This window comes from Colias philodice, chromosome 2, assembly GCF_061535455.1.
Source record: "Colias philodice isolate Cphi_HAF_F1 chromosome 2, ilColPhil1 Martin Lab GWU primary, whole genome shotgun sequence".
Taxonomy (NCBI): Eukaryota; Metazoa; Arthropoda; class Insecta; order Lepidoptera; family Pieridae; genus Colias; species Colias philodice.
Genome location: NC_143087.1, coordinates 7,080,799 through 7,107,650, shown reverse-complemented (window position 1 = coordinate 7,107,650; position 26,852 = coordinate 7,080,799). Strand labels below are relative to the sequence as shown.

General features: G+C 34.4%; 2 protein-coding genes and 1 long non-coding RNA gene across 4 annotated transcripts in view; 2 read left to right on the top strand and 1 right to left on the bottom strand.

Moving 5' to 3' along the window:
• The first annotated feature begins 2,022 nt into the window (after window positions 1-2,022).
• On the top strand, window positions 2,023-2,792 carry LOC149490525 (uncharacterized). The gene is made up of 2 exons (XR_016316886.1): window positions 2,023-2,169; window positions 2,602-2,792. It is a non-coding gene; the product is annotated as an uncharacterized LOC149490525 (long non-coding RNA).
• Window positions 2,793-6,478: 3,686 nt separating this feature from the next.
• LOC149490524 (PITH domain-containing protein GA19395) lies at window positions 6,479-8,612 on the top strand. 2 transcript variants are annotated; one of them, XM_089710976.1, is made up of 5 exons: window positions 6,479-6,632; window positions 6,733-6,950; window positions 7,164-7,285; window positions 7,605-7,709; window positions 8,328-8,612. In XM_089710976.1, exons 2-5 carry the CDS (start codon window positions 6,768-6,770, stop codon window positions 8,536-8,538), a joined length of 621 nt encoding a protein of 206 aa, XP_089567102.1. In that variant the 5' UTR covers window positions 6,479-6,632; window positions 6,733-6,767; the 3' UTR covers window positions 8,539-8,612. The 2 variants fall into 2 exon arrangements, with proteins under 2 accessions (XP_089567102.1, XP_089567113.1); XM_089710987.1 differs by having other exon boundaries at window positions 6,480-6,632; window positions 6,750-6,950.
• A 2,842-nt stretch (window positions 8,613-11,454) lies between these two features.
• The window catches only part of vkg (Collagen alpha-1(IV) chain viking), a 29,328-nt gene continuing 13,930 nt past the window's right edge, over window positions 11,455-26,852 (bottom strand). The window contains exons 5-15 of the mRNA XM_089705880.1: window positions 26,421-26,672; window positions 25,537-26,320; window positions 25,086-25,346; window positions 24,746-24,968; window positions 18,796-18,911; window positions 18,304-18,704; window positions 14,153-16,223; window positions 13,895-14,072; window positions 13,563-13,677; window positions 13,086-13,306; window positions 11,455-12,118 (exon numbers count right to left, since the gene is read on the bottom strand). Coding sequence (XP_089562006.1) covers window positions 11,956-12,118; window positions 13,086-13,306; window positions 13,563-13,677; window positions 13,895-14,072; window positions 14,153-16,223; window positions 18,304-18,704; window positions 18,796-18,911; window positions 24,746-24,968; window positions 25,086-25,346; window positions 25,537-26,320; window positions 26,421-26,672 — 4,785 coding nt within the window. The 3' untranslated portion in view covers window positions 11,455-11,955. The remainder of the gene's footprint in view (window positions 12,119-13,085; window positions 13,307-13,562; window positions 13,678-13,894; window positions 14,073-14,152; window positions 16,224-18,303; window positions 18,705-18,795; window positions 18,912-24,745; window positions 24,969-25,085; window positions 25,347-25,536; window positions 26,321-26,420; window positions 26,673-26,852) is intronic.

Genomic DNA, 26,852 nt, shown 5'->3' with positions numbered 1-26,852 from the left:
TTTCATTAACATTTGTTTCAATGTTTCATCCATACTTATATTTATTTTTTTAACACAATTTGAATTAACTTTGATTATTTCGAAAAAACTACAATGAAACGAAAGCTTTAAAATTTTTTCCAACAATTAATAATTACTAACGATAAATCGATTGCACGCATCAATTCACGCGCATTACTTTTTCTAGTGCTCGATTGTGCGAAGCGTTGCTGTAGTTGGAACATTCAACGTTAAGCATTATGCCGCATAATGCGCTCTAGTGCTGTAATTGGAAAACGGGGAAAGTCATGGCACCATTTTTACTATAGGTACGTATTTAGATAGATAGAAGGTGATAGTGATGGGATGTGCTTCAATCGATAAAATCGTGAATGCATTTTGCATTTACGGTTTCGTGAAATAATAAATAATAAAAAAAAAAAACAAAATTAATCATAAATTTCAGTTGAATACATTATTTGTTTAATCCTACGAATATAATATGTAAATGCGAAATTATGCGAGAATGGATAACTTTCTCTTTCACTGCTGAACCGATTACAATGAAATTTTGTACATACATAGGATAGGTTTTATACCGGAAATCCCACGTGAACGGGAACTGTGCGGGATTTTCTTTAAAAACGCGGACGGAAAGCTAGTATATTTTAAAATAAATTTTAAAACTTGAAATGTAACTAATTTAAAATAAAGATCAATAAAGTTAAAGGAGTGAGGAGAAAGGCACAGTCAGCATGAATTTTAACAAGTTCATAAAAGGACAGTCTTAAAGAAAACATTTTCCTTACATCCTACTAATAAAGCGAAAGTTTGTGAGGATGGATGTTTGTTACTCTTTCACGCGAATACTACTAAACCGATTACAATGAAATTTGGAAAAATTACTTTTGATCCCGTAAATCCCACAGGAATGGGAACTATGCGGGTTTTTCTTTGAAAACGCATGTATATTAAGTATTTATTTCAATAGTAGTTTCTCATCTATGAGAACTGTCATTTAATCAACCGTTTAATTTTCACATAGTTACTTACACATTTAAAGTAAATGTGTAAAAAAATTTCCAAATAAAAATTCACTCACACACAAATGTATTTATTATCTAAAGGAACAAAAAAAAAAACGTAAGCGTAAGATTGCACAATTCTTCTAGAGTATCCATCTTGATAACACGCAGGCTCGAAATGCAGTGAACACAATCTAGCAAATTTCGACGGCGTCCAATCTACACGTCTCATGTTTTATACCCATTTTTTATTTAGCTCTGGAAATCTAAAACAAAATGAATTTATTAATAATCTAAAAGAGAAACAACAAACTAAACAGATAAGTCAAATAAAACAACCACGTGGTATTTTTTATTTTCCTGCTGTAGAAAATTTACATCTATTATTTGCTACAACAACTACATATAAATCTGATATAAGAAACAAAATAAATAAATCAACGTTAATATGAAATAGATTTTTTGTCATAAATCGATAATATACGCTAGATGTGTTACAACACTACGGTGGTAAACAAAATGCCAAACGTGATAATATTGTGACATTTTTTAAATATTATTTAATTCTTTTGTATTCCACAACCCCATAAAGTGGGTAAATGTTACAGTTACAACATAAACTTATAAAAAAGCGCTTGATAAAACCTTCAAATAGGGTTAGAACATAAATATTTATCAATTTGCTGAAAATCACTTACCGATGGAAAGATATTTTTTCATTGTTTTCATCCAAAACTCCCATTCGACTAGTAATAGCCGGTAGCTAAACATACAATAGTCATTTTAGCACACTGACAAATAAAAAGAAACACTATACACTTTATATTTTCTAAATATTTCGTTAAAAACACTTGGCGCACCGAGACCTCCAGCTGGAAGGCAAACAAAACATAGCCGGCGCGCTACGTTTGAAGACAGTGCAGATACTCTATCGCTATCTCAATCTGACTTATGCTGTTATTGACTAAGAGTAAGTAGATTAGAAAATATGTATTTTGTTCTGTTTTGTTTTGTGTTTTTAACGAAATATTTAGAAAATATAAAGTGTATAGTGTTTCTTTTTATTTGTCAGTGTGCTAAAATGACTATTGTATGTTTAGCTACCGGCTATTACTAGTCGAATGGGAGTTTTGGATGAAAACAATGAAAAAATATCTTTCCATCGGTAAGTGATTTTCAGCAAATTGATAAATATTTATGTTCTAACCCTATTTGAAGGTTTTATCAAGCGCTTTTTTATAAGTTTATGTTGTAACTGTAACATTTACCCACTTTATGGGGTTGTGGAATACAAAAGAATTAAATAATATTTAAAAAATGTCACAATATTATCACGTTTGGCATTTTGTTTACCACCGTAGTGTTGTAACACATCTAGCGTATATTATCGATTTATGACAAAAAATCTATGTCATATTAACGTTGATTTATTTATTTTGTTTCTTATATCAGATTTATATGTAGTTGTTGTAGCAAATAATAGATGTAAATTTTCTACAGCAGGAAAATAAAAAATACCACGTGGTTGTTTTATTTGACTTATCTGTTTAGTTTGTTGTTTCTCTTTTAGATTATTAATAAATTCATTTTGTTTTAGATTTCCAGAGCTAAATAAAAAATGGGTATAAAACATGAGACGTGTAGATTGGACGCCGTCGAAATTTGCTAGATTGTGTTCACTGCATTTCGAGCCTGCGTGTTATCAAGATGGATACTCTAGAAGAATTGTGCAATCTTACGCTTACGTTTTTTTTTGTTCCTTTAGATAATAAATACATTTGTGTGTGAGTGAATTTTTATTTGGAAATTTTTTTACACATTTACTTTAAATGTGTAACTATGTGAAAATTAAACGGTTGATTAAATGACAGTTCTCATAGATGAGAAACTACTATTGAAATACATACTTAATATACATGCGCTTTCAAAGAAAAACCCGCATAGTTCCCATTCCTGTGGGATTTACGGGATCAAAAGTAATTTTCCAAATTTCATTGTAATCGGTTTAGTAGCATTCGCGTGAAAGAGTAACAAACATCCATCCTCACAAACTTTCGCTTTATTAGTAGGATGTAAGGAAAATGTTTTCTTTAAGACTGTCCTTTTTTGAACTTGTTAAAATTCATGCTGACTGTGCCTTTCTCCTCACTCCTTTAACTTTATTGATCTTTATTTTAAATTAGTTACATTTCAAGTTTTAAAATTTATTTTAAAATATACTAGCTTTCCGCCCGCGTTTTTTAAGAAAATCCCGCACAGTTCCCGTTCACGTGGGATTTCCGGTATAAAACCTATCCTATGTGTGTATGTACAAAATTTCATTGTAATCGGTTCAGCAGTGAAAGAGATAGTTATCCATTCTCGCATAATTTGGCATTTATTATATTCGTAGGATTAAACAAATAATGTATTCAACTGAAATTTATGATTAATTTTGTTTTTTTTTTATTATTTATTATTTCACGAAACCATAAATGCAAAATGCATTCACGATTTTATCGATTGAAGCACATCCCATCACTATCACCTTATATCTATCTAAATACGTACCTATAGTAAAAATGGTGCCATGACTATGTTGAAACGTAGCTTGTAGTCTATAGCTATCTCATTCTTTCATACGACGTTTTCTTTAGATAGAGAGAAACAAATATATGTAAATTGTATACGCTCGATACAAGTACTCTATAGGTTTATTGAGGTGCAAACCTTAGTGATATATACAGTATTATCTATGCCTTAGTGCAAACAAACTATTGGACGCGGGCGGCTTACAGTCGCGACTTACTTTGTTTTTACTGTTCTGTGATTGCTATATACTTAGTTAGTTTCCTTTTCCTTAAAAGCGGAAGCTAACCAAAAACAGTCTGAGTGAGAGGTCTCCCAAAATGAATTATGAAATCGTTCTTGTCTAAGTTCTAACTTGTCTGTTGCTGGGACAAACTGCCAGCAGCGTTTGACGGCATTCGTTTTTGGCTGTCGACGGCAGCCGTCAACGTATTGACTGCTGCCGCCTCAGAGCAATAAACCTATAGAGTACTTGTATCGAGCGTATACAATTTACATATATTTGTTTCTCTCTATCTAAAGAAAACGTCGTATGAAAGAATGAGATAGCTATAGACTACAAGCTACGTTTCAACATAGTCATGGCACCATTTTTACTATAGGTACGTATTTAGATAGATAGAAGGTGATAGTGATGGGATGTGCTTCAATCGATAAAATCGTGAATGCATTTTGCATTTACGGTTTCGTGAAATAATAAATAATAAAAAAAAAACAAAATTAATCATAAATTTCAGTTGAATACATTATTTGTTTAATCCTACGAATATAATAAATGCGAAATTATGCGAGAATGGATAACTTTCTCTTTCACTGCTGAACCGATTACAATGAAATTTTGTACATACACACATAGGATAGGTTTTATACCGGAAATCCCACGTGAACGGGAACTGTGTGGGATTTTAAATTTACAAAATTTAAAATCCCGCATGTGCGGGATTTTCTTTAAAAACGCGAGCGGAAAGCTAGTATATTTTAAAATAAATTTTAAAACTTGAAATGTAACTAATTTAAAATAAAGATCAATAAAGTTAAAGGAGTGAGGAGAAAGGCACAGTCAGCATGAATTTTAACAAGTTCATAAAAGGACAGTCTTAAAGAAAACATTTTCCTTACATCCTACTAATAAAGCGAAAGTTTGTGAGGATGGATGTTTGTTACTCTTTCACGCGAATACTACTAAACCGATTACAATGAAATTTGGAAAAATTACTTTTGATCCCGTAAATCCCATAGGAATGGGAACTATGCGGGTTTTTCTTTGAAAACGCATGTATATTAAGTATGTATTTCAATAGTAGTTTCTCATCTATGAGAACTGTCATTTAATCAACCGTTTAATTTTCACATAGTTACACATTTAAAGTAAATGTGTAAAAAAATTTCGAAATAAAAATTCACTCACACACAAATGTATTTATTATCTAAAGGAACAAAAAAAAAACGTAAGCGTAAGATTGCACAATTCTTCTAGAGTATCCATCTTGATAACACGCAGGCTCGAAATGCAGTGAACACATTCTAGCAATTTCGTCGAACAAAATCTACACGTCTCATGTTTTATACCCATTTTTTATTTAGCTCTGGAAATCTAAAACAAAATGAATTTATTAATAATCTAAAAGAGAAACAACAAACTAAACAGATAAGTCAAATAAAACAACCACGTGGTATTTTTTATTTTCATCTGTAGAAAATTTACATCTATTATTTGCTACAACAACTACATATAAATCTTATGAAATAGATTTTTTGTCATAAATCGATAATATACGCTAGATGTGTTACAACACTACGGTGGTAAACAAAATGCCAAACGTGATAATATTGTGACATTTTTTAAAAATTATTTAATTCTTTTGTATTCCACAACCCCATAAAGTGGGTAAATGTTACAGTTACAACATAAACTTATAAAAAAGCGCTTGATAAAACCTTCAAATAGGGTTAGAACATAAATATTTATCAATTTGCTAAAAATCACTTACCGATGGAAAGATATTTTTTCATTGTTTTCATCCAAAACTCCCATTCGACTAGTAATAGCCGGTAGCTAAACATACAATAGTCATTTTAGCACACTGACAAATAAAAAGAAACACTATACACTTTATATTTTCTAAATATTTCGTTAAAAACACTTGACGCACTGAGCCCACCAGCTGGTTGGAAAACAAACTGACTGCCGGCGCGCTACGTTTGAAGACAGTGCAGATACTCTATCGCTATCTCAATCTGACTTATGCTGTTATTGACTAAGAGTAAGTAGATTAGAAAATATGTATTTGGTTCTGTCTCAATATAAGAACTCTATAGGTTTATTCCTCTGAGGCTGCCGCTATGTTTTTACTGTTCTGTGGCTGCCGCCGAAGCTTCAACGTCTGCCGTCGACATGTGGCAACAGCTGAAGTAGCCTCTGCCGTTCACAACTTGCCGTTCGTCTGTAATGCGGGATTTACACGGGTCGATTTTCGTCGTGCGGCTAGTTGCTTGACAAATCGCCTCATCATGCCGCATCGCTAGCCTATTTACACAGGTGACTAAAATTTCACGCAGCTCGATCATTTTTTTATTCATGGATGGCAACCATTGGTTACATGCAGCGAGCCATCTCCTGCAACTGATCGTTTTACACGGTCGATATTAGTCACCAGCCGCATGCGACCGGTCGCCGCGCGGCAAAAGTCGGATGCTAGTCTACTTTGGGGCTTGCGATTTTAGTCACTTGCGGCCTAGCCGAATCGCCATTTAGACGGTCGATTTTCGCCGTGCGGCGGAAATCGTGCGGCTTTAGTCACCCGTGTAAACACCGCATAAAGACTCTAAGTCGCTTCGCTCGATGATTTTGATACTGGCAACAATCATCAATGCATTCAATGTCAACTGCCAAAGGATATTTCTGTCAAGTGTCAAAATCAAATTCAAAATATAACAATCATTAATTCTGTATTTCGATTTTCGGTGCAATCAGCAATACAAAAGACTAACTTGCTATCATTATTGGGTCCATGCTTGCTATTATACTTGTATATTATATATATGAACGTATAATTATAGGTAAATATTGATTTGTGACACAGCATATTTAACAACTACAAATTTATCTAGGGAAAAAAAAAAACAATCCTACTCTAATATTTATTATTCTTACCAAAAGGTAGTGTTATCACATAGGTTTAACTGGATTTCGAAATGCCGCATAGTCACTGCCATGGCGAACATGATCATGATCATGGGAATCCTGCAGAGTTGGGATTTCAATACAATCTTTATGCTAAAATTGATAAGGATAACTTGCAATGTTTGAATGAAACAGTTGATGGGTCGGGTAAAACGGTATTTAAACCATGGGAAAACCGACTGGACAGGACTGAGGTAAGCATCTTATGTGATAAAACTTTTTAAATGCAATTTTGCAGGTTCTGCATTTGAAATTTGTACACCTACCAAGTATACAAAATTCTTGTTGTATTGTAATTACATACTTTGATATACCATAAATTTATTGTTATTTGTTGTGCATTAAAAATATTATAATTTTATAGACCAAATAATTATATGTAACAATGTTTTCTTTTTTGTTTTTAGTTTGTAGAAAGTGATGCTGATGAAGAATTATTGTTTAACATTCCTTTCACAGGAAATATTAAATTAAAGGGTATTATCATTTCTTCAGAAGATTCAAATGCCCATCCTTCAAAATTGAGATTGTAAGTTTGAAAAAAAAAACTTATATTTTAAAATGTTATGTTTGTCTGATTATGTATATAGACAGTAAACTGGTTTATCCAATATACCTATATGCTTTTCAAGGATGTAAAGAATTAAAAAAGAAAGCTATTCCTGGCAGCAGGAATAGCTTTCTTTTTTAATTCTATTTAATGGTGGAATTAGTTAACAATAATGCTAAATAAATGAGTTTTGTTATTCAGATACTATTAGAATGTATGTATACTTTATTTTCTCTCAAAATAATTTACATATTTCACTATTTTTATGTTTGAATTTTTATTTATACATATATTGCAGGTATAAAAATAAGCCAAATATGACTTTTGATGATGTTTCAATGGAACCAGACCAGGTATTTGAATTACAAAAAGATAGTGAAGGAATTCTTGAGTATGCTCCAAAGTAAGTAGTATTTATTAAATTGCAAATTTGCGAAAGATTAAATATTCTACAGAATGCCCTGCATTTACTATGGTCAATGGAACTGCAACTTACAGTCCATTCAAATAAGAATATTTAGGAATTTCAATATTAACCCATTGAGCCACGAACAACCAGATCCGGCCGCGAAATAGATTTTCTATTGTGTCTGTGATTCCGGGGCCTGATGGATTAATTGTGTATAAATTTCTTGTGAAACAACTTTAGATAGATATTATTATTTATTTACTTGGAAATCCTGTTTATTTTACAATTTTTTTTGCAAGTAATGCCTCACTCTTACATTAAATTAAAATACAAATGTTATATTTTGATTCCTTTCAATAAATTATTAATTGTTTTGAATTAATACCAATGATGTCACAAATCCTATAATTTGAATTTTAATAAATAGAATAATTAATATTTTAACATCCTTCTAAATTAATCTAAATTAGTTAAATCAAATAGCAATAGGTTTTAATTTTAAATAAACAGTTTTCAATGTATATATTTTTAATAAAATTTCCAAAGCCATGCAAAATATTTCTGATAAAAAATTTTAATTTGTAAAAAAAGAAACGTTATTTTGTATTTCAGGATTGTGATATTTTCATCAGTGTCACACTTGACAATGCATTTTCCTAGTAATTTCGGGGCAGATAATACGAAAATATTTTACATAGGACTAAAAGGGGAATGGACACCGGGTCATAAACATGGAGTTACTATTTGTACTTATGAAGCAAGACCAAACATAGATGATCATAAATTGAAACATTTGGACTCAGTGAGCAGGCACATAGAATAGTGCTTTTTGTGACATCATAAAATTTTTATTTACATTGTTTAAGTTTAAAATATTTAATAAAATAAATTTTGTAATTTGGGTATTTTTATTTAAACTTTTTATTTAAATTATTTTAAAATACTTTGCTGCACGGTTTCATGAGGACAAAAAGTAGTATAACATTAAGTAGCATTTTGGTTTACTATTCTGGTAATACTTATAAGCAACAGGTACAGCATTGCCATTTGCCAAGTATCATCAAAATTCGTCCAGTAATTATTGCGTGACCAACATAGGTAAATCCATCCCTATAAACTTGTTCGCAATGATATTATGTAGGTTGAGAATAAAATTTCAAGGTCGCGTTATGGAGTAAGCCGACGATTTTAGTAGGTATCTTCAAAGATACTTAAATACACGCTCTTTTTTATACTTGATACTTTTTTTCTCACCCCTATTGTATTGCTAAAATATACCCACATAAACCTGACGTTGTGCTATAGATAATAAAATTATTAGTTACTGCTACGGATAGTTTTTCGTATTATTTCATAAAAGTTGGTAAATTTTATTAGTTAGGTATTACACAGTTCATTAACCTTTTGAACGCCAATGACATCTATAGATGTCATGCGCAATCGTGCCCTGTGCGCCAACGACACCTATACATGCCAAGAAACAGATCATAGATAAATACAAAATAACCATATTAAACCTTTACTTTTACGTGTTTTATTTATACAGTTTATGAACTGAATCCCCAGTTATTACATAATTGTACACAGTAAACAAAATTGCCAAGTAGTTATTCAAATATTTGATGACAAAAAATAACTTAATTAATGGCTAAAAAAGCATGTTCTCTCGCGCCAATGACATGTATACGTGCCCACTAGTGATGTAGTGTAATATTCAAGTAACTTCATTAAAATTTCAGCGAAATTACTCTAATTCGCTTAATTTTTGTAATAACTACAAAAAAAAAATATATAAGCTTAGTCACTGAGAAAAAAGGTAAATACTACATTCTTTGGTATAATACCATATTGTCTATATTGTGGATATTGTTGATTTGAATATTTTCCTTTTCGCCAATCATGCGCATCCCTAGCACAGTATCGATATGCAATCCCTTCTGCGCCATTGACATGAATAGATGTCGGACTGGTGACGTCGTAAGCGCGTGCCGTGTTGTTAAGTGCGGAAAGTTGTAAAAATATTTTATCGAGTAGGTATCTACCAATATTATAATCGCAAAAATGGCAAGTGAAGAGTTTTATAGTACAGAAGAACTATTGCGCATTTTAGAAGTTTTCAAAATTTATTACCTAATAAGTCTAATCAGTGCCTTTATTAGAATATTCTTATGATACAAATTGTCGCTATGTCATATCAAAATATGGTAATTGACCTAAATAGGTACCTACATATAATTAGTATTTTTAATAACTCAAGTATTAAACTAAATGATTGGAAAATAAATATGTAGTTTTAATGCAATTCCCTTTATTTAAAGGTAATAGTTGTTTTGATATTTACAAATAAACACTCCACAATAATACCTATAGTTCATATAAACTTAATAAATAAACTCGATAAGTTATAATAATATACAGCTACACATCCCTAATCAGAAGCGAGAGATTATAAAAAAAAGGATGGTTGCCCGCGCCATTGGCATGTATACATGCCAATGGGGCGTAACTGATAGAGAATAGTGCTGTAACTTGCTGCAATTTTATATGTATTTTTGTATCTCAAAAGGTTGATTTTTTTTGTTGATAGTTGCTATAAATGTGGTCTTAAGTTTTTACAGTAGGAGATGAGGTTAAATAAATATTATTTTTGTGTTATAAGCTGTTTATTCAAATATTCAGACGTGAATTATTATGTTTATCGATAACATTTTGGACGCCCTACTATTTTCAAGGTTATCTCATTGAATTTGTGGCTTGGCGTGGAGGGCACGGCGATGCGTTTTTGCTCTGGCGGTCAAAAGGTTAAAGAAACGAATCTTGAATGGCAGCCAAAGCTGACACTTCGTATGGTAGGGTCAGCAAAAAAGAAAATAACGTAAATGGATAATTATTTTATTAATTATTTCAAATTGTTTGTTTACAAACCTTTTTTGAAGGTATTTGTGTATTTATATGAATTACATATCATATTTACGTATACAGAATGTAACAAAATCCCCATAATATTTGTAATGAGCACATAAAACTGAACAACTTTTCCCAAAGAACATATTTTGTCAAATTCCAATAAAACATTATTTAATTTCGCAAATGCATAATTGTCATTGTAAATCTTATATATAAAAATGAATCGCAAAATGTGTTGGTAAGCGCATAACTCGAGAACGGCTGAACCGATTTCGATAATTCTTTTTTTATTATATTCCTTGAAGTACGAGGATGGTTCTTATGTAGAGAAAACGTAAATATTATGTACCACGGGCGAAGCCGGGGCGGACCGCTAGTTTATGATAAAAACTATTATAGGGTAAATCAAATACATTTTATTGATTTTATTTTTCCATTTTTTTTTGCATGCCGTACGGCCGTGTGTAAGCGAGAGGGAATGATAAGCGCCGCCATTGAAGATTCGTTTCTTTATTGAACTGCCTTATATCATTACATTATTAATTGTTAGCCTGTACCCTAAGCCTGTACCATTACTTTGTCTGTAAATTTGATAGAGATCAATGAAAATAGGCATATCCGTATTGTTGGTCAGCATTTCTTGATCACACACTTTACTTGCAACATGATTAATAGATAGTAAGTCGGTTATGTAGCCCGTTACGAGCGAATAGCGATTAGCTCGTAAAAATAATGTACTCTGTGGCGATTAGCGTTTGTTTAAAATAGGGAAACGGCTAAATAAAAATGAAGCTAACTAGGTAGTTTAGATAAATATTTATTAAACTAGCAATAGGTTTTGACTCGTTTATTAAATACATTTTATGAACAAAGGATTGACATAAAGAAATATTTACAATTGTAAGTATTATTTAAATGTATATAATAATATAATATAGATATGTATTAATAAATCTTGAAACTACACATTTTAAGTAATAACATATCTTGTAGCTTTTATTAATATTGGCATTATATTAAAATGCAAATTATAATTATTAAACTTCTTATAAATTAAAGTAGCCAAGCCAGAATATAACTAAATAGTAATAATTGAGAATCTTCTCAACTATGTGTTTCTATATTTAACCTACCTACTAGGTACAATTCTTTTAGTGGCAGTGATAATATGATCATATATTTTTACGTCCTCCTAATCTTGAATGTCTCAAGCTCTATGGCAACAAAAAATTCTATTCATAGAATACATCTAAGTATCTATTTTTATTATACAGTGTAACTAAACTGCAAGTTGTTATTGCTTTACAAAATCACCACGAAAAATATTCACTATTTAATGTCGACGTCTACCGCGGATGTTCCTTCTAAAGTTGGATCGATTTCTCAGTGGGTATTGTGTCCTTCGCACTACAGCATTGGGTACAGCTTCAACGCTGCTCGTTGGGTGCGCATAGCCTGTCGCCACCCCTGGTCTTCGCCTCATACATACAGCACATCTGAAAAAACGATATTTAATTCGTATAGCTTGAAATATATAAGGATATCACGTGTTGGTGGTATTTAAAATTTCTCGGTGTAGTGATAATTCTTAGATCGTTGAGTAGCTAGTTATGTGGACTTTGTTTGTTATCATTTTATCCTCTGCTTCTTATTCTTATATCTTTAAAAAACAGGATAGGTATCTACGCAATAATACATACAAATAATTACCTTATGTGAAACCAGGAGCAATCAGTTATTCAATCATGTTGTAATTTTTTATACATAATAATTATGTAAAAGTAGTCAAGCCAGAATACAACTAAAAAATTTGGAAAATCCAAAAGTGCACGCCTCATAATTTTTTTTTAATAAATATTTATTAATTATTATTTTTGTTCATTTAATAACAATTAAACCACATCGAATCAGACCCTGAAAAATGAAAGGGTTCTATTCCTGAGCATACTCAAGCGTAAGAGAAAAAAAAAGACTCGATTAGTAAAGTATTTCGGTCACTATCGTGTTAACAAGAAAAAGGATCCGCACATACAGACACACGGACGTCCAAGACAGAACTTTTTTAAACTGTTTTTTAACTAGTTTAAATAACAAAAATGACATCAAAAATATCATGAACGTTAAAAATAGTGTTTTTTCTTAATATGTGTGTGTATGTATTATCTTACAAGTGCAATGTATGATACATAAAGACATTTTAAGTTTGAAAAATCAGATGTTTTGCGCGAAGTGACAGTAGTACCCACCTCAACGCTTCGCTTATGAGGCGTGCAATAAATTACCTATCTATTTTGTACAGTGTATTTATTTTAGTATTTTAGCTTAACATCAAGTAGGTTCAAAGTATTTCAGTAAAATTCGTTGCTAAAAAATATTTGAATCACTACATAGTTACCTATCCGTATTTTTAGATATTTCTTATATAAATGTGTGCATATAATATAGGATGTAATAGGTTCTCACCTGCTAACTTTAGATACTTGGTCGAATTTAAGAGTTTGTTGTTCTGGACGTAAGAACATTCTGTTGTCGTCTATGGTTGATAACCAATACGAGACTGCTGTAGCGAAATAATTGCATCTACCCAGGCCATTGCACTCTATAAAAGGTCGCGTCCTAAATTCACGAAGACATGATCCAGGGGATATTAAGCTTTGTCCCGCTGCATCTGGTCCTGCTGTATGCTATTAAACAAAAAATATTATAATGATATCGTAACTAAGCATTATATTTTCAAAATATGTAAGTATCCCATTTTTTCTTTATTTGTGTACTTTACTTGATGGTGATTTTCATAATAGAAAATCATACATATTGAACTCTTTAATATCGATGTGTATCAACCGTGTATGCGGAATAAAATAATCCGAATTGGGGATAAATTTATCAATTGAATACTTTAATTTTTCAATTACCTATTATTGCTGGTTGAAATCTTACCATTAAAAAGCTGTATCCAACCCAAAGCTCTTCCCACTCGTCTGGACAACTAGGAGGTGTGTTGCTTTGACTATGTAGGGCGATCGTTCTTGTTGACGATTCACAAACTTGACATCTAAAAAAAGGAGCAGGTAATTTTTTCGTACATAATCATTTTAAATACTTAGTTAATTTTAAAATTGTTATTGGTGTGTGCGTGTGTCACTACGTTTGATAAGTTTAATTCTGTAAGTTTCGCTAAAACGATTGCGAGGTCAATGGAATTAAAGAAAAAAAAATAAGTAATTATAGTTAGGTAGTGCATAATTATTGCGTTTAATTTTAAATCGTACCTAGAAATATATGATCCCACATCCCGGGCCATGATTGGTGTCATAGCCATCGGCATTGGTTCTGGTGTAGATAACCAAAAACTGTAGTCTTCCCTTTGAGCAAAGTCGCAAACATTATTAATATTACAGAACATAAACGGCATCGTAGAGAATTTACGGAGACAGCTGCCGGGAGCACCTGGAAATGTACATCAATATGATTTATTATGCGTTATGTCATTTTTCGTAAATTTGTATTAGAATATTTATTATCCATACCTAAATCTTGTCCATGAGCTTTGGCGTTAGCTACAATGTGAAGTAATGAAAATCCATCCCATAAAGGTGAAGTACCCGACGGGCATTGCGGTATCATTCTGGACTGAGAATGAACTGTGAAATAATAACCGCGTGATCTTGGTATTGGCGGCGGCGGTGCGGGTTGACCACGAGAACCAGGTGTACCACGTTCTCCTTGTAATCCAGACATTCCTTTTATACCAATTGCACCCTGTTCACCTTGAGGGCCTGGATATCCAACAACACCAGCACTGCCAGTATCTCCCATTTCTCCCTTTAATCCTGGTAATCCGTTTATTCCAAAATCACCTGGCAAACCTGGATTTCCAGGACGACCATCAAAACCAACTGGACCAAGGTCACCCTGAGGGCCAGGTTCTACATCTGATGGAAGAACAGTATCACCTCTATCACCCTTCTTCCCTTTAAGTCCAGGATAACCTGGTAGCCCTGGTTCACCTTCATCACCCCATTCTCCTTTAATGCCTTTTTCACCCTGTTGCCCAGGAATACCATTCCGCCCAAAGTCTCCAGTATCTCCGCTTTCACCTTTTCTACCATAAAGACCTGGTAAACCACTTGGTCCAGTTTCACCTTTAGGACTGATTGCAAATCCAGGTTCTCCTAAGTCTCCTTTTATGCCAGTGTAACCAGGTAAACCTTCTATTCCGCGTGGTCCGGGAATTCCAGTATTTCCGCGACGTCCTGGCCATCCATCCATTCCTGTCATACCCTTTGGTCCTTGGAAACTTAGTCCAGGCTGACCAGGTAAACCTATAGGGCCATCAATTCCGTATTCTCCAGGTGCACCTTTCTGTCCCATGTTTCCTGGCCATCCTGGTAACCCATCTATACCTGCTTTTCCTTTTTGTCCCCATTCAGCATTAAATCCATCTAAACCTGGCAATCCAGGCGGACCAACATCACCACTATAACCTTTCTTGCCTGGCAAACCATCGTCTCCAAACTCACCTTGTAGCCCTTCTTCGCCACGTTCACCTTTAAGACCTTTTAGACCGAAATATCCATCATCACCTACTTGTCCTCGTATACCTGCATCACCCTCAAAACCCATATCTCCCATATCACCCTTGGTTGCAGGAGAATACGAAGAGGGGCCAATATCTCCTTGTTCTCCTTTAATGCCAGATTCTCCAATTTTCCCTACAGGACCAGGGAAACCAATGTCTCCTGGTAATCCGGGGAAACCCATTCTTCCAGGTTCACCATCCATTCCCCTTTCACCTTTAATACCAGTTTTACCAGGAACTCCTATGGGTCCCAATATTCCTTTAGGGCCGTTAGATCCATATCTTCCAGGAATACCTGGATAGCCTGGGTATCCTTTATCTCCCATTTCGCCAGCTATTCCGTCTTCGCCATAATCACCAATTTCTCCTTTAATACCTTTGAGTCCGGGTAATCCATATATACCTTGATCGCCTCTCTGTCCTTTTACACCGTCGTAGCCCTTTATGTCCAAACCTCTTTTACCTTGTTCACCTTTTTCACCACTTAAACCTGGTAAGCCTGGTCTCCCGGGAATACCATCACGGCCACGATCTCCTGAATCACCTTTGGCAGCAGCAAAAGCATCATCTCCTCTTATACCTTTCAATCCAATTAGTCCGATATCTCCAATTTCTCCTTTTATACCAGACCATCCATCTAAACCAACTTGTCCGGGCATACCAACAGTACCCATCATTCCTTTAAGCCCTGGTAAACCTGGTAATCCAATTCTCCCTGGCGTACCAACAGCACCGGGACTTCCAGGTTCTCCACGGTCTCCTAATTCACCTGGACTTCCAGATCTGCCAATCATTCCTGGGAAACCAGGAAAACCTATTTGACCGCGCTCGCCAGTTGTTCCTCTTGAACCGATACGTCCAGTTTCACCTTTCATGCCTTTTTGGCCAACATCTCCTTGCAACCCAGGGTAACCCGGGAGACCAGGAAGTCCAATGGGTCCAATAGCACCCATTGCACCAGGTTGACCTGGCATACCCTGAGCTCCTTGCCTTTCTATTCCGGGAAAACCTTTACGGCCCTGTAAATATAAAAAACATCCACGATATATAAAGCATTTGATACACACGAGCATAATCATTATTATCAAAACCAAAATCAATAAAAAAACTTGCTGTGCCCGCTTCTTAGTTTGTACGTTGAATTCAGTTTGAATTTGAATCGAGGAATCTTCTTTAAAGTAAAAAAAAATGGAAAATTGTATTTGAGAGTGATCATTATTTTTCTAAATCAAAGAAGATATTTTTTTTCTTCTGACTTCTTAGGGTGGTTAATCTTACATATACAGTGTTTCTATTGAAAAATAATTTGCTTCGACCGGGAATCCAACTAAACATTAAAAAAAGGCGTGTGGCACTCGGGGGCTGCCGCGTCAAAGCTATTGCAATTTGCATAGCATGCCTTCAAGCCACACCTCCGTGTGCGTCGGAGTGGGGAGCGTGAGGTTTTTTCGTTACAGAATTTCTTGATTCGATCCCCGCGCTCAAGGCCCGCGATAGAATCTATGTAATAGCTTTAAAAAATATGTTTTATTCTTTATAGAGAAACAAATTAGTATTTTCTTTACCGTAAAATATAAAATATTTATCACATGGGCTTTGATTAACGTTTACGAAAAATTGTCCGTCTGTCAAGTGAACAACCAGTCATAATTTTCTTATGACAAGACCAAAGTAACATCCGAAGATGTTTTATTACATGAATTTTAGGTAAGAAAATAGTTTCATTGGTAATAAATAAAAAAAGACGTGTGGCACTCGGGGACTGCCGCGGTAAAGTATGCCTTCAAGCCACACCTCCGCGCCCGTCGGAGTGGGGAGCGTGAGGTTTTTCGCTACGCAATTTCTGGATTCGGTCCCCGCGCTCAAGGCCAAGCTTTGCAATAGCTTATTTATAATTAAATGCACATTTTTTCTTAGACGTTTCTTTGTTATTGAAGTTTTAAAGTAAGTTGTACTTTTTATGCATGTTTGCGGTGCAAGACCGCAGTATTAAATTTCGATTATTATTTTGTCTTTTTTTCACATTGAGATAATATTAATAGGAGACGACACCGCCTACATCACTTATGTTCCACTCAACATACGTCATGTGACGTATGTTGAGCGGTATTTTTTAATGGTTTTAAAGTGAAACGCATCAAACATGCCTTCGTGTGTGTTACGATATTGCACAAATAATACAAATAATACGGAAAAGTGCAAAGGAATAACTTTCATCGTTAAGTACCTAACTAAATAATAATTTTTAAAACTTAGTTAGAGCAAAAAAATGGCGCACAGATTTTGTTCGTGGTGTCTCCTCCATACGTAGTAATATTATCTCAATGTTTTTTCATTTGTTTTACAATTAATCATTATGCATGTATCTGTAATTTCAGAAGAAAATAAATAATAAATATATCCTGAATGAGGAGTCTCATTTTGAACAATTTATTAGTGAAAAAGTGTTTAAATTAGTAACGTTCTATAAGTTAACATGTTGTTGCATAGTGCATATAATAAAAAATGTTCAATTCCATGATATTTCTATTTCTAAGAGCAAATATTTATACGAGAAATTAACAATTAATTATCTTAAACATTGTTTGAGTCGATTTTAAGATTAAAATAACAAATTTCAATATTTTTCATTTTAAGTTAGTTCGATTCCCGGTCGGAGCAAGTGAATTTTCGAAAATCTTTGAATGTAGTTTTATTTCTCTTTAAAAATAAAGGAATGTTTCCTTTCAGCAAAATTTGCTATCTTCATTATTTCAAGTACTTTCCTCCAGGGCCCAAATTTCCACACTGTATAACCACGCCCTCCCGGGGAGGGAGCCGTGGGTTTTGTCTAATTCTTATTTTATCGTTGCGTACAATTCGTTCACATCTCTCCTCAGAACTTTCGACTGGGAGAACTGATTTGAGACTGATTGATTCTTTTTTTAAATCCTTCTGGTTTATCCCATTAAAAATTTTCTCAGTTCATACAATTATTTTCAAGCAGTTTAGTTTTTGTGAAAAGACGATTATTTTCATTAATTAGTGTAATGGACAAATTTTTTTTATGTATCATACAGAGACAATTAAGAACAAATAGTAAATTAATTTTTAACTTACTGGGGGTCCCATGGGTCCAGGTGATCCCTCATCACCTGGCAATCCTGTTTCACCTTTAGGTCCCATTGGGCCTGCTCCTCCTGGAGTTCCAGGGTAACCTTGTTCGCCCATATCTCCCGTGTCACCAGGGTAACCGTTGAATCCTCTTTCACCATAGATCGTTGCTAGACCAACATCTCCTCTTGAACCCTTTTTGCCACTAGGCGCTGGAAATCCTGTAGGTCCTCTAGCTCCTTGACTTCCTGGTTCTCCATACGGACCAATATCACCCTTCTCACCAGGGAAGCCTCTGGTTCCAATTGGACCCTCGACTGTAACACCAACATCACCTTCGTCTCCCCTTTGCCCTGGTATTCCATCATAACCCATTTCACCTAATTCTCCTTTTCGTCCTTTTAAACCTGCAATAATATATTTTATTTATAATTTTTATTTTCGGAATGATCTGTATGCAAGTATGCGTTAAAAAATACTTTTTTATTACGATTTTACCTCTAGGCCCGACAGGACCAATGTCTCCTTTAGAACCTTTGGAGTTTATTTCAGACCCAATTGCTTCACCGCTTTCTCCTTTTAAGCCGTCATCTCCAGGCTCGCCTATTGCACCCCTAAAATAATTACATTATTAATAACATGATACAAAATTACCAAGAATCCTAAATGATGCATACTAGCATTCTTTTAAGCTTAAAATGTAATATTTAGTTCTTATTTACACATATTATACAGTAACTTAATTTAAGTTTAAGATAACGAAAGTTATATAGTATACAGGGTGTCCCAAAACTCAACGTCAAGCCAAAACGGGGCGACAGGATTGATTGTAACCATCATGAGAAAAATCTGAAAAAAAAAATCTATCCCATGCAGTTTGAAAATTATGGGCATTTAAGAAAAACCTAAAAATTTGGTCAACCTGTAACTATTTTTCGGTTATTTTGGTTAATTTTTATTATTTTTGTTCATTTAAACTTTGGAACCGTAACCCTAAATAACATTTCTAGAATCACAGTCAAAAATGATGACACAATTGCCCCAAGTTCCTTGAATTGAAGACTATTTGTTAAACTATGAATTTAAAATTTTCCAAATTTGTCGACTTTGACAGCCCCTCCTTTAAAAAAAATGTACTAGAGTGTCTTGGCAAGTGCCATTAAAAGTTGGCGCATTTAATCAGGATTGTAAAATAGTACAATACTTGTTAGTTTCATACTAAAAAAAATGAATGAAAAAATAAAAACCTCAAGTAACCCGATTTTTGCTAACCCATTTTATTTAGTTAAAATGTTTTTCATTCGCACAAACTCTTTGTAGGTTCTTAGTTTTACGGCAAAATGATGAGAGAGATGGATAGTGGACATGTTTGCCATGAGTGAGCGAGACAGATAGTGACGCCGTTTCGTTCCGATCGTGTTTAGTGCAAGTAAGAGATTTCCTTGACCAGGAATATCCGGGAAGGTGGATTGGACGTTCAGGCACTATCTCGTGGCCAGCCCGTTCCCCAGATTTAAATCCCCTGGATTTTTTTATTGGGGCGTTCTCCAAGAAAAAGTTTATTCAAAGCCCATTGAGCGAGTAGCCGAGCTGCGTGAACGAATTTCTCAAGCTGCTGAGGACACCAACTCTCGAGGATATGCCCGGCTAATAAGTAAATCTTTTTTAAGAAGATGTAGGGCGTGTATTGAGGCTGATGGTAAACAATTTGAACATTTATTGTAATAAAAAATGTTATTTCCCTATCTGACTTTTATTTCAATAAACCTAAAGTAAACTAGGTCAAGATTTTTAATTATTTTTTTAATTTTACTTACTTTTGTTGACTTTGGTAAAAGTGGCGTCACTATCTGTCTCGCTCACTCATGGCAAACATGTCCACTATCCATCTCTCTTATCATTTTGCCGTAAAACTAAGAACCTACCAAGAGTTTGTGCGAATAAAAAACATTTTAACTGAATAAAATGGGTTAGCAAAAATCGGGTTACTTGAGGTTTTTATTTTTTCATTCATTTTTTTTAGTATGAAACTAACAAGTATTGTACTTTTTTACAATCCTGATTAAATGCGCCAACTTTTAATGGCACTTGCCAAGATACTCTAGTACATTTTTTTTAAAGGAGGGGCCGTCAAAGTCGACAAATTTTGAAAATTTTAAATTCATAGTTTAACAAATAGTCTTCAATTCAAGGAAACTTGGGGCAATTGTGTCATTATTTTTGACTGTGGTTCTAGAAATGTTATTTAGGGTTACGGTTCCAAAGTTTAAATGAACAAAAATAATAAAAATTAACCAAAATAACCGAAAAATAGTTACAGGTTGACCAAATTTTTAGGTTTTTCTTAAATGCCCATATTTTTCAAACTGCATGGAATAGATTTTTTTTCAGATTTTTCTCATGATGGTTACAATCAATCCTATCGCCCTGTTTTGGCTTGACGTTGAGTTTTGGGACACCCTGTATATAAACATATTACAGTATTATTAATTACATTTCATTAACTGAATCTATTTTTGTGAAATGTTCTCGAATTGAGTATTTGAATAAAAAAAAAATATTGATTTTTTTATGTATTTTGAAACTTTATTATTATTAATATTGATATTTAATGCAAATAACTTCAAAAATTTTTTTCTCCGATAATTATAAGCAATTAAAAATTGATGAAATTTAAATTAGAATCTACGTGACTACAAACGCGCCATGACTGGTCACCATAGTTGTGACGTCATAATGTTATAGTTATTAACTGCAGTACATAGCGTTTACGGCTATTACACGTGACTAGACAATAATATTGATTATTTTTCCGACCCAAATATCGACCAATAGAATTGCACCATTCGACGTCACGTGGTACAACCTACATGGTATTATACTGATAATTTTTTGAAAATTTTCTCTGGTCGTTGACGTCAAACTGACAGGTTCAATTCAATTGTGAAATTATTGGCCGACATTTGGGACGGAAAAATAATCTCCCGAATACCACACGAGCTTCAAAATTATCTGGCATTTCCCTCAAGGTTCCCTGCAAACAAATAAAGTCGTCAAGTTTTTCAGGAAAAATCACCTAAACTAACTTTTTAACCTTGACTAAAAACTTGACTCCTTCATTTGTTTGCAACGAACCTATCGGAAAATACCCAAAAATTTTGAAGCTCTTGTGGTACTTATTATAAGTGAAAATTTATTGCTGAGATACGATTTGTTTGTTGGTTCCGAATTAGTTAGTTAGTTACGAAAATAATATTCTTGATGTTGATATATAATATTTATATGATCACCGATTTTTGTCAGGAGTTGCCTTTGTAGTATTCGTACATAATGGTACAAAACGATAACTTTTGAGGTTCGCCATTTTTAATATAAAGGAGAATGGGCAAATTGGGCCTGAAACTTGGGCTAAGACCAATACACACGAAATATTGTTTTTGTGATAGATCATTACACATACCTTACGAAAAAAATAAAATAAAAAAAAAATCAACCGGGTTCTTGTACAGTCAAGGCAAAAAGTTTTATTTATTTGGCTATTATTTTGCGCACAATAACGGTGTTTTTAATTCGAGTGAAGTAAGTATAAATCTAAATGTCACTGGAGTGACTGAGTTTAACCACAAAAAACGTCTAACTAGTAACTAGGTACGTTAAATTATACAGGGTGTCCCAAAAAGTAGTGATGAACGGAAGCTGGGAGGTAGAGGACCTAGAGAGCTATCCGAATCACCCCCATGTATGTTATGCGATTTTTCGTATTTTCGGAGTTATGACATTTTTTTCAATTTTTTACCTATCGCCGAGTACGATGATATTTTCACTCATGGTGACATCAATTATTGCGGAAGATGCTTGATTTTTTTTTGTGTGCTACGCTGAAAGATAGGCCAATTCAGTATGGTAATATTTACTATCGTTAGATCTTTGAATGGAATAAAAAAAAGGATGAAATGCCAAGAAAGGTAAAATTTCCCGGTATGTTCACCACTTCAAGGGCCCGTAAAAAAATAAAATCACATAAAAAATGTTTTCCGTTTGGCTTTTAAAAACTTGCTCTATCTATCAGGTAGCTACCCTGAAAATTTCATTTTATTATTCAGAAGGCTTCAATCGAAAAATTGAAATCTAAATGTGGTAAGTGCAAAAATTTTATTAACATGATGATCATTAAAACCAAATTAAAACCCATAAATAGGTGTTTAATTACCAGAAATTTTTAAAATAACCCCGCTGTTGCTCAATGCAAGTGCGACATCACCGTAAAAAGTTGTCTTTTAAATGTCTGAATGCCCTTTTATCATTTTTAATGGTTTCTTCTGCTACTATGAATTTCCGGGTTATTTCGTCCAAATTGTAGCATTCTCTCAAGTAGCCGAGGTCTTTTTAGTATCCCCATTGAAACAAATCAATGGGGTTTAGGTCGAGGGACCGTGCAGGCCAGGCTTTAAGGCAGGCGTCACCAGCGCATGCGCAGGCTGCAACGACCAATCCATCTTTCAGGGTATCTTTGCCCTTTAGCCTGGCCTCGACGGTCCCCGGACATAAACCCTATTGATTTTTTTCCGTGGGGATACTACAAAGACGAGAGACTGCCACAATTTGAACGAAATAACCTGGAAATTCATAGTAGCAGAAGAAACCATTAAAAATGATAAAAGGGCATTCAGACATTTAAAAGACAACTTTTTACGGTGATGTCGCACTTGCACTGAGCAATAGCGGGGTCATTTTAAAAATTTCTGGTAATTAAACACCTTGTTATTGGTTTTAATTTGTTTTTATTAATCATCATGTTAATTCAATTTTTGCACTTACCTCATTTAGATTTCAATTTTTCGATTGAAGCCTTCTGAATAATAAAATGAAATTTTCAGGGTAGCTACCTGATAGATAGAGCAAGTTTTTAAAAGCCAAATGGAAAACTTTTTTTATGTGATTTTATTTTTTTACGGGCCCTTGAAGTGGAGAACATACTGGGTAATTTTATCTTTCTTGGCATTTTAATTCTTTTTTTTATTCCATTCAAAGATCTAACGATAGTAAATGTTACCATACTGAATTGGCATATCTTTCAGCTTAGCACACAAAAAAAATCAAGCACCTTCCGCAATAATTGACGTCACCATGAGTGAAAATATCACCGTACTCGGCGATAGGTGAAAAATTGAAAAAAACGTCATAACTCCGAAAATACGAAAAATCGCATAACATACATGGGGGTGATTCGGATAGCCCTTTAGGTCCTCTACCTCCCAGCTTCCGTTCATCACTACTTTTTGGGACACCCTGTATAATAAACACGGTATAGGTACTTGTTACAAAACATAATATTAGTGTATTTCGGTTATTAGAAGGCTTAAGATTAGTACGTATTTGTAAGTGAAAGTGAATTGGAGTAACATAAAGATATTGTCATTGTCTTATAACAGTTATTTATTGGAAAAAATATTATACACAAAAAAATAAAACTTGATGTGACTGTACAAAAACCCGGTTGATTATTTTTTTATATATATTTTTCCCGGTATGTATGTGTTATGATCTATTATAAAAACAATATCTCATGTGTATTGGTCCAACTCAAGGGTTCAGGACCAACTTCCATAGTAAAATGCCCATTCTCCTTTAAATAATATAATTAACAATTAATATAATTAATATGTAATTTAATAATGACAACAAAATTAATAATTAAATAATATAAAATAGATCAAAACACTGTATTTATTATTAACACGCTTTTATTAGCTTCACCTGTATGTTTGTATGTAACCGACTCCTTTCGAAGTTTCGACCCGATTTTGACCCACTTAAAACCGACGGATTTTGTTCAAATTTTGAACACTTATCAAGGTCCGATGACAATACAATAATATCATAAATTTATCCTTTTATCCAGATAAGGATCGCCAGGATCAGCTTAAAACATATGTTTGTAAGTAACTAATTCTCCTTTCGATGCGATTTAGACCCACTATAAACCAACGGATTTAATTTAAATTTTGTATACTTATAAAAACCCGGTAACAATACAATAATTTCATGAATTTATCTTATTATCCTGTTTAGTTTTTCAAACTATATTTATTTTTCTATCAACTGCAATGAGTGAAAACTAACATTATGACGTCACACGCGCTCGGGTGACGCTTCGGGAGTTTTGTCGGCGTGTCTTCGGTAGGTACTGGATTCAAAGACTAATTTTTATTTTGAAATAACTTTTGAATTATTGCAAAAAAAACAGTTTTGTTATAAAACTAATATAATTATAATCTTTCCATTTATCACAAAAAAAAATTTCAGTATTCAATATTCAACATCCATAATAATATGTTTTTTTTATATTTAGATACTATAGACATGAACCAAGTCAGCGTTAACATTAACATTAATTATCTCAGTTGGATTTCTCTTTTAAGTTAGCATATTGTTTCGATTTGCTTACTTTATTCCGCGGTCTCCTTTTTGTCCAGTAAGGAATGCATATGGAATATCGGCTCGCATTCCCGGCCAACCCGGTGCTCCGTCGCGTCCTCGTGTTCCGTTTCTTCCAGGTAAACCAGGAAAACCGTCATCACCTGTACGGCCCTTGAGACCTGCCATACCGTAATCGCCAGGCAAACCCGGCCAACCGGCATCACCAGAAAGACCTGGTTCTCCAATAAAACCTAAACAAAAATAACTTTATTTTTACGCAATTGTTGTCCTATTTATTTTTTCAGTTTTTATTTGTCTGTACTTCATAATAGTTAGTAAATAACATGAGAATTAAATGTATTTTTAACCTTGCTCTCCTTTCGTTCCAGATTCCGCAATAGTTAGAGCGTAAGCTGGATGTTGTAAACGACCTTTACGTCCTTTTTGACCAGGAGGTCCTGCCATTCCCGATGGGCCTTTATTTCCTTTAGGCCCTTTAGGGCCTGGCATTCCTGCGATTCCGGCATAACCTTTTTGACCGCGAGGGCCTGGTAAGCCCTCAAATCCCATAAATCCTTTTTGTCCAGGAAAGCCGTCATCACCTCTTTGTCCTTTTGGTCCTGGGAGACCTTTAAAATAAAAACGTAAACAATAAGTGACAAAATCATAATTTGATTTTAATTAATTTGATATTTTAGATAGAAGAAGGTAATATTTTAAGTAAGTTACGGCATTTGACACATTTTGATAAATTTTTAGTATAATTTAAAGAGAAACATATAAATTAATGAAATTAATACACCCTACAGTCCTACACACCTGATCTACAGATTGGACAATCATCCCCACGCTCTCCTTTAGGTCCATGATAACCTGGCCGACCTGGCTGTCCACCGTCGCCCGCAGTACCAGGTCTACCAGGTGGTCCTGTCTCACCCGGTGGTCCTACGCCATGTACACCTCGGCCTGGATAACCTGGTGGACCCTGGTAACCTGCATCTCCTCTGTCACCGCGTAAACCAGGAACACCATCAGTTCCTGGTGTTCCCTCTTCTCCATCAGGGCCTACGACTGTGGTTCCTTTGAAACCTTTTGGTCCCATTTTTCCTTGAACACCCGGATATCCAGGGGGTCCGTAATTACCAGGTAAACCTTTAAAGCCATCGTTTCCCGGTTCACCTTTAGGAGATATACCTATTACACCAGGACGTCCAGGAAAACCTTTAGTTCCTGGTAAGCCGGGAGAACCCATAATTCCGGGTAGCCCCTTAGAACCATCAAGACCTGGATTGCCTTGCGGTCCCGGTGGACCAATTGGACCTTGAGGACCCATTGAGCCCGGCCTTAATGGTTCACTCAATCTATCATCGTATATTCCTGGCTCTCCCATAAATCCTTGTTCACCAGGAGTTCCGGGCCTTCCATCTTCTCCTAGTTCACCGGGTAATCCGTCTTCACCATCTAAACCTGCATAACCTGGTGCACCTTTATCTCCTTTAAAACCTGGAGGACCTTCTTTACCTCGATGACCCGGTTTTCCTCTGGGGCCATTATCACCTTGATCACCCTTAAAACCTTGTGGTCCGTGCGTACCGTATGGTCCCTATAAAAACAATCATAAAAACACATATTGTATATACTTAGTTAGGTAAAATTAAGTAAGTACCTAGAAAAAAGTATTTCAAAAATTATATCATACTAACCGGTGCTCCAGTTGTACCGAGCTCTCCTTTTACACCTTTTACCCCCTGCATACCTCGTAACCCCTTGTCGCCTCGATTTCCTTTCGCTAAAACTGTGACGTTTTGTTGAAGTTCGTCGATAATATAAATAGTTTGTGCTGGTCTTCCTGGCTCTCCAATTTCTCCCTGGTCTCCTTTCTCACCAGGCGGTCCAACTACGTCTTCGCCAGGATCTCCTCTATAACCTGGAGGACCAGGAAAACCTGCAGGCCCCTGGGAAATAAAAAATATTGCTTTTATTCACTTCATGTTAATTCTAAGTTTTAAGCGCGTCACACACGGTGAAGATACTATAATATTTTATGTTAAGATTCTCTAATATAAAATATTACAGTATCTTAAGGTATCCGGTAACAGCATTCTGACCATCATTTTTCTTTTTGTCATTGCGTA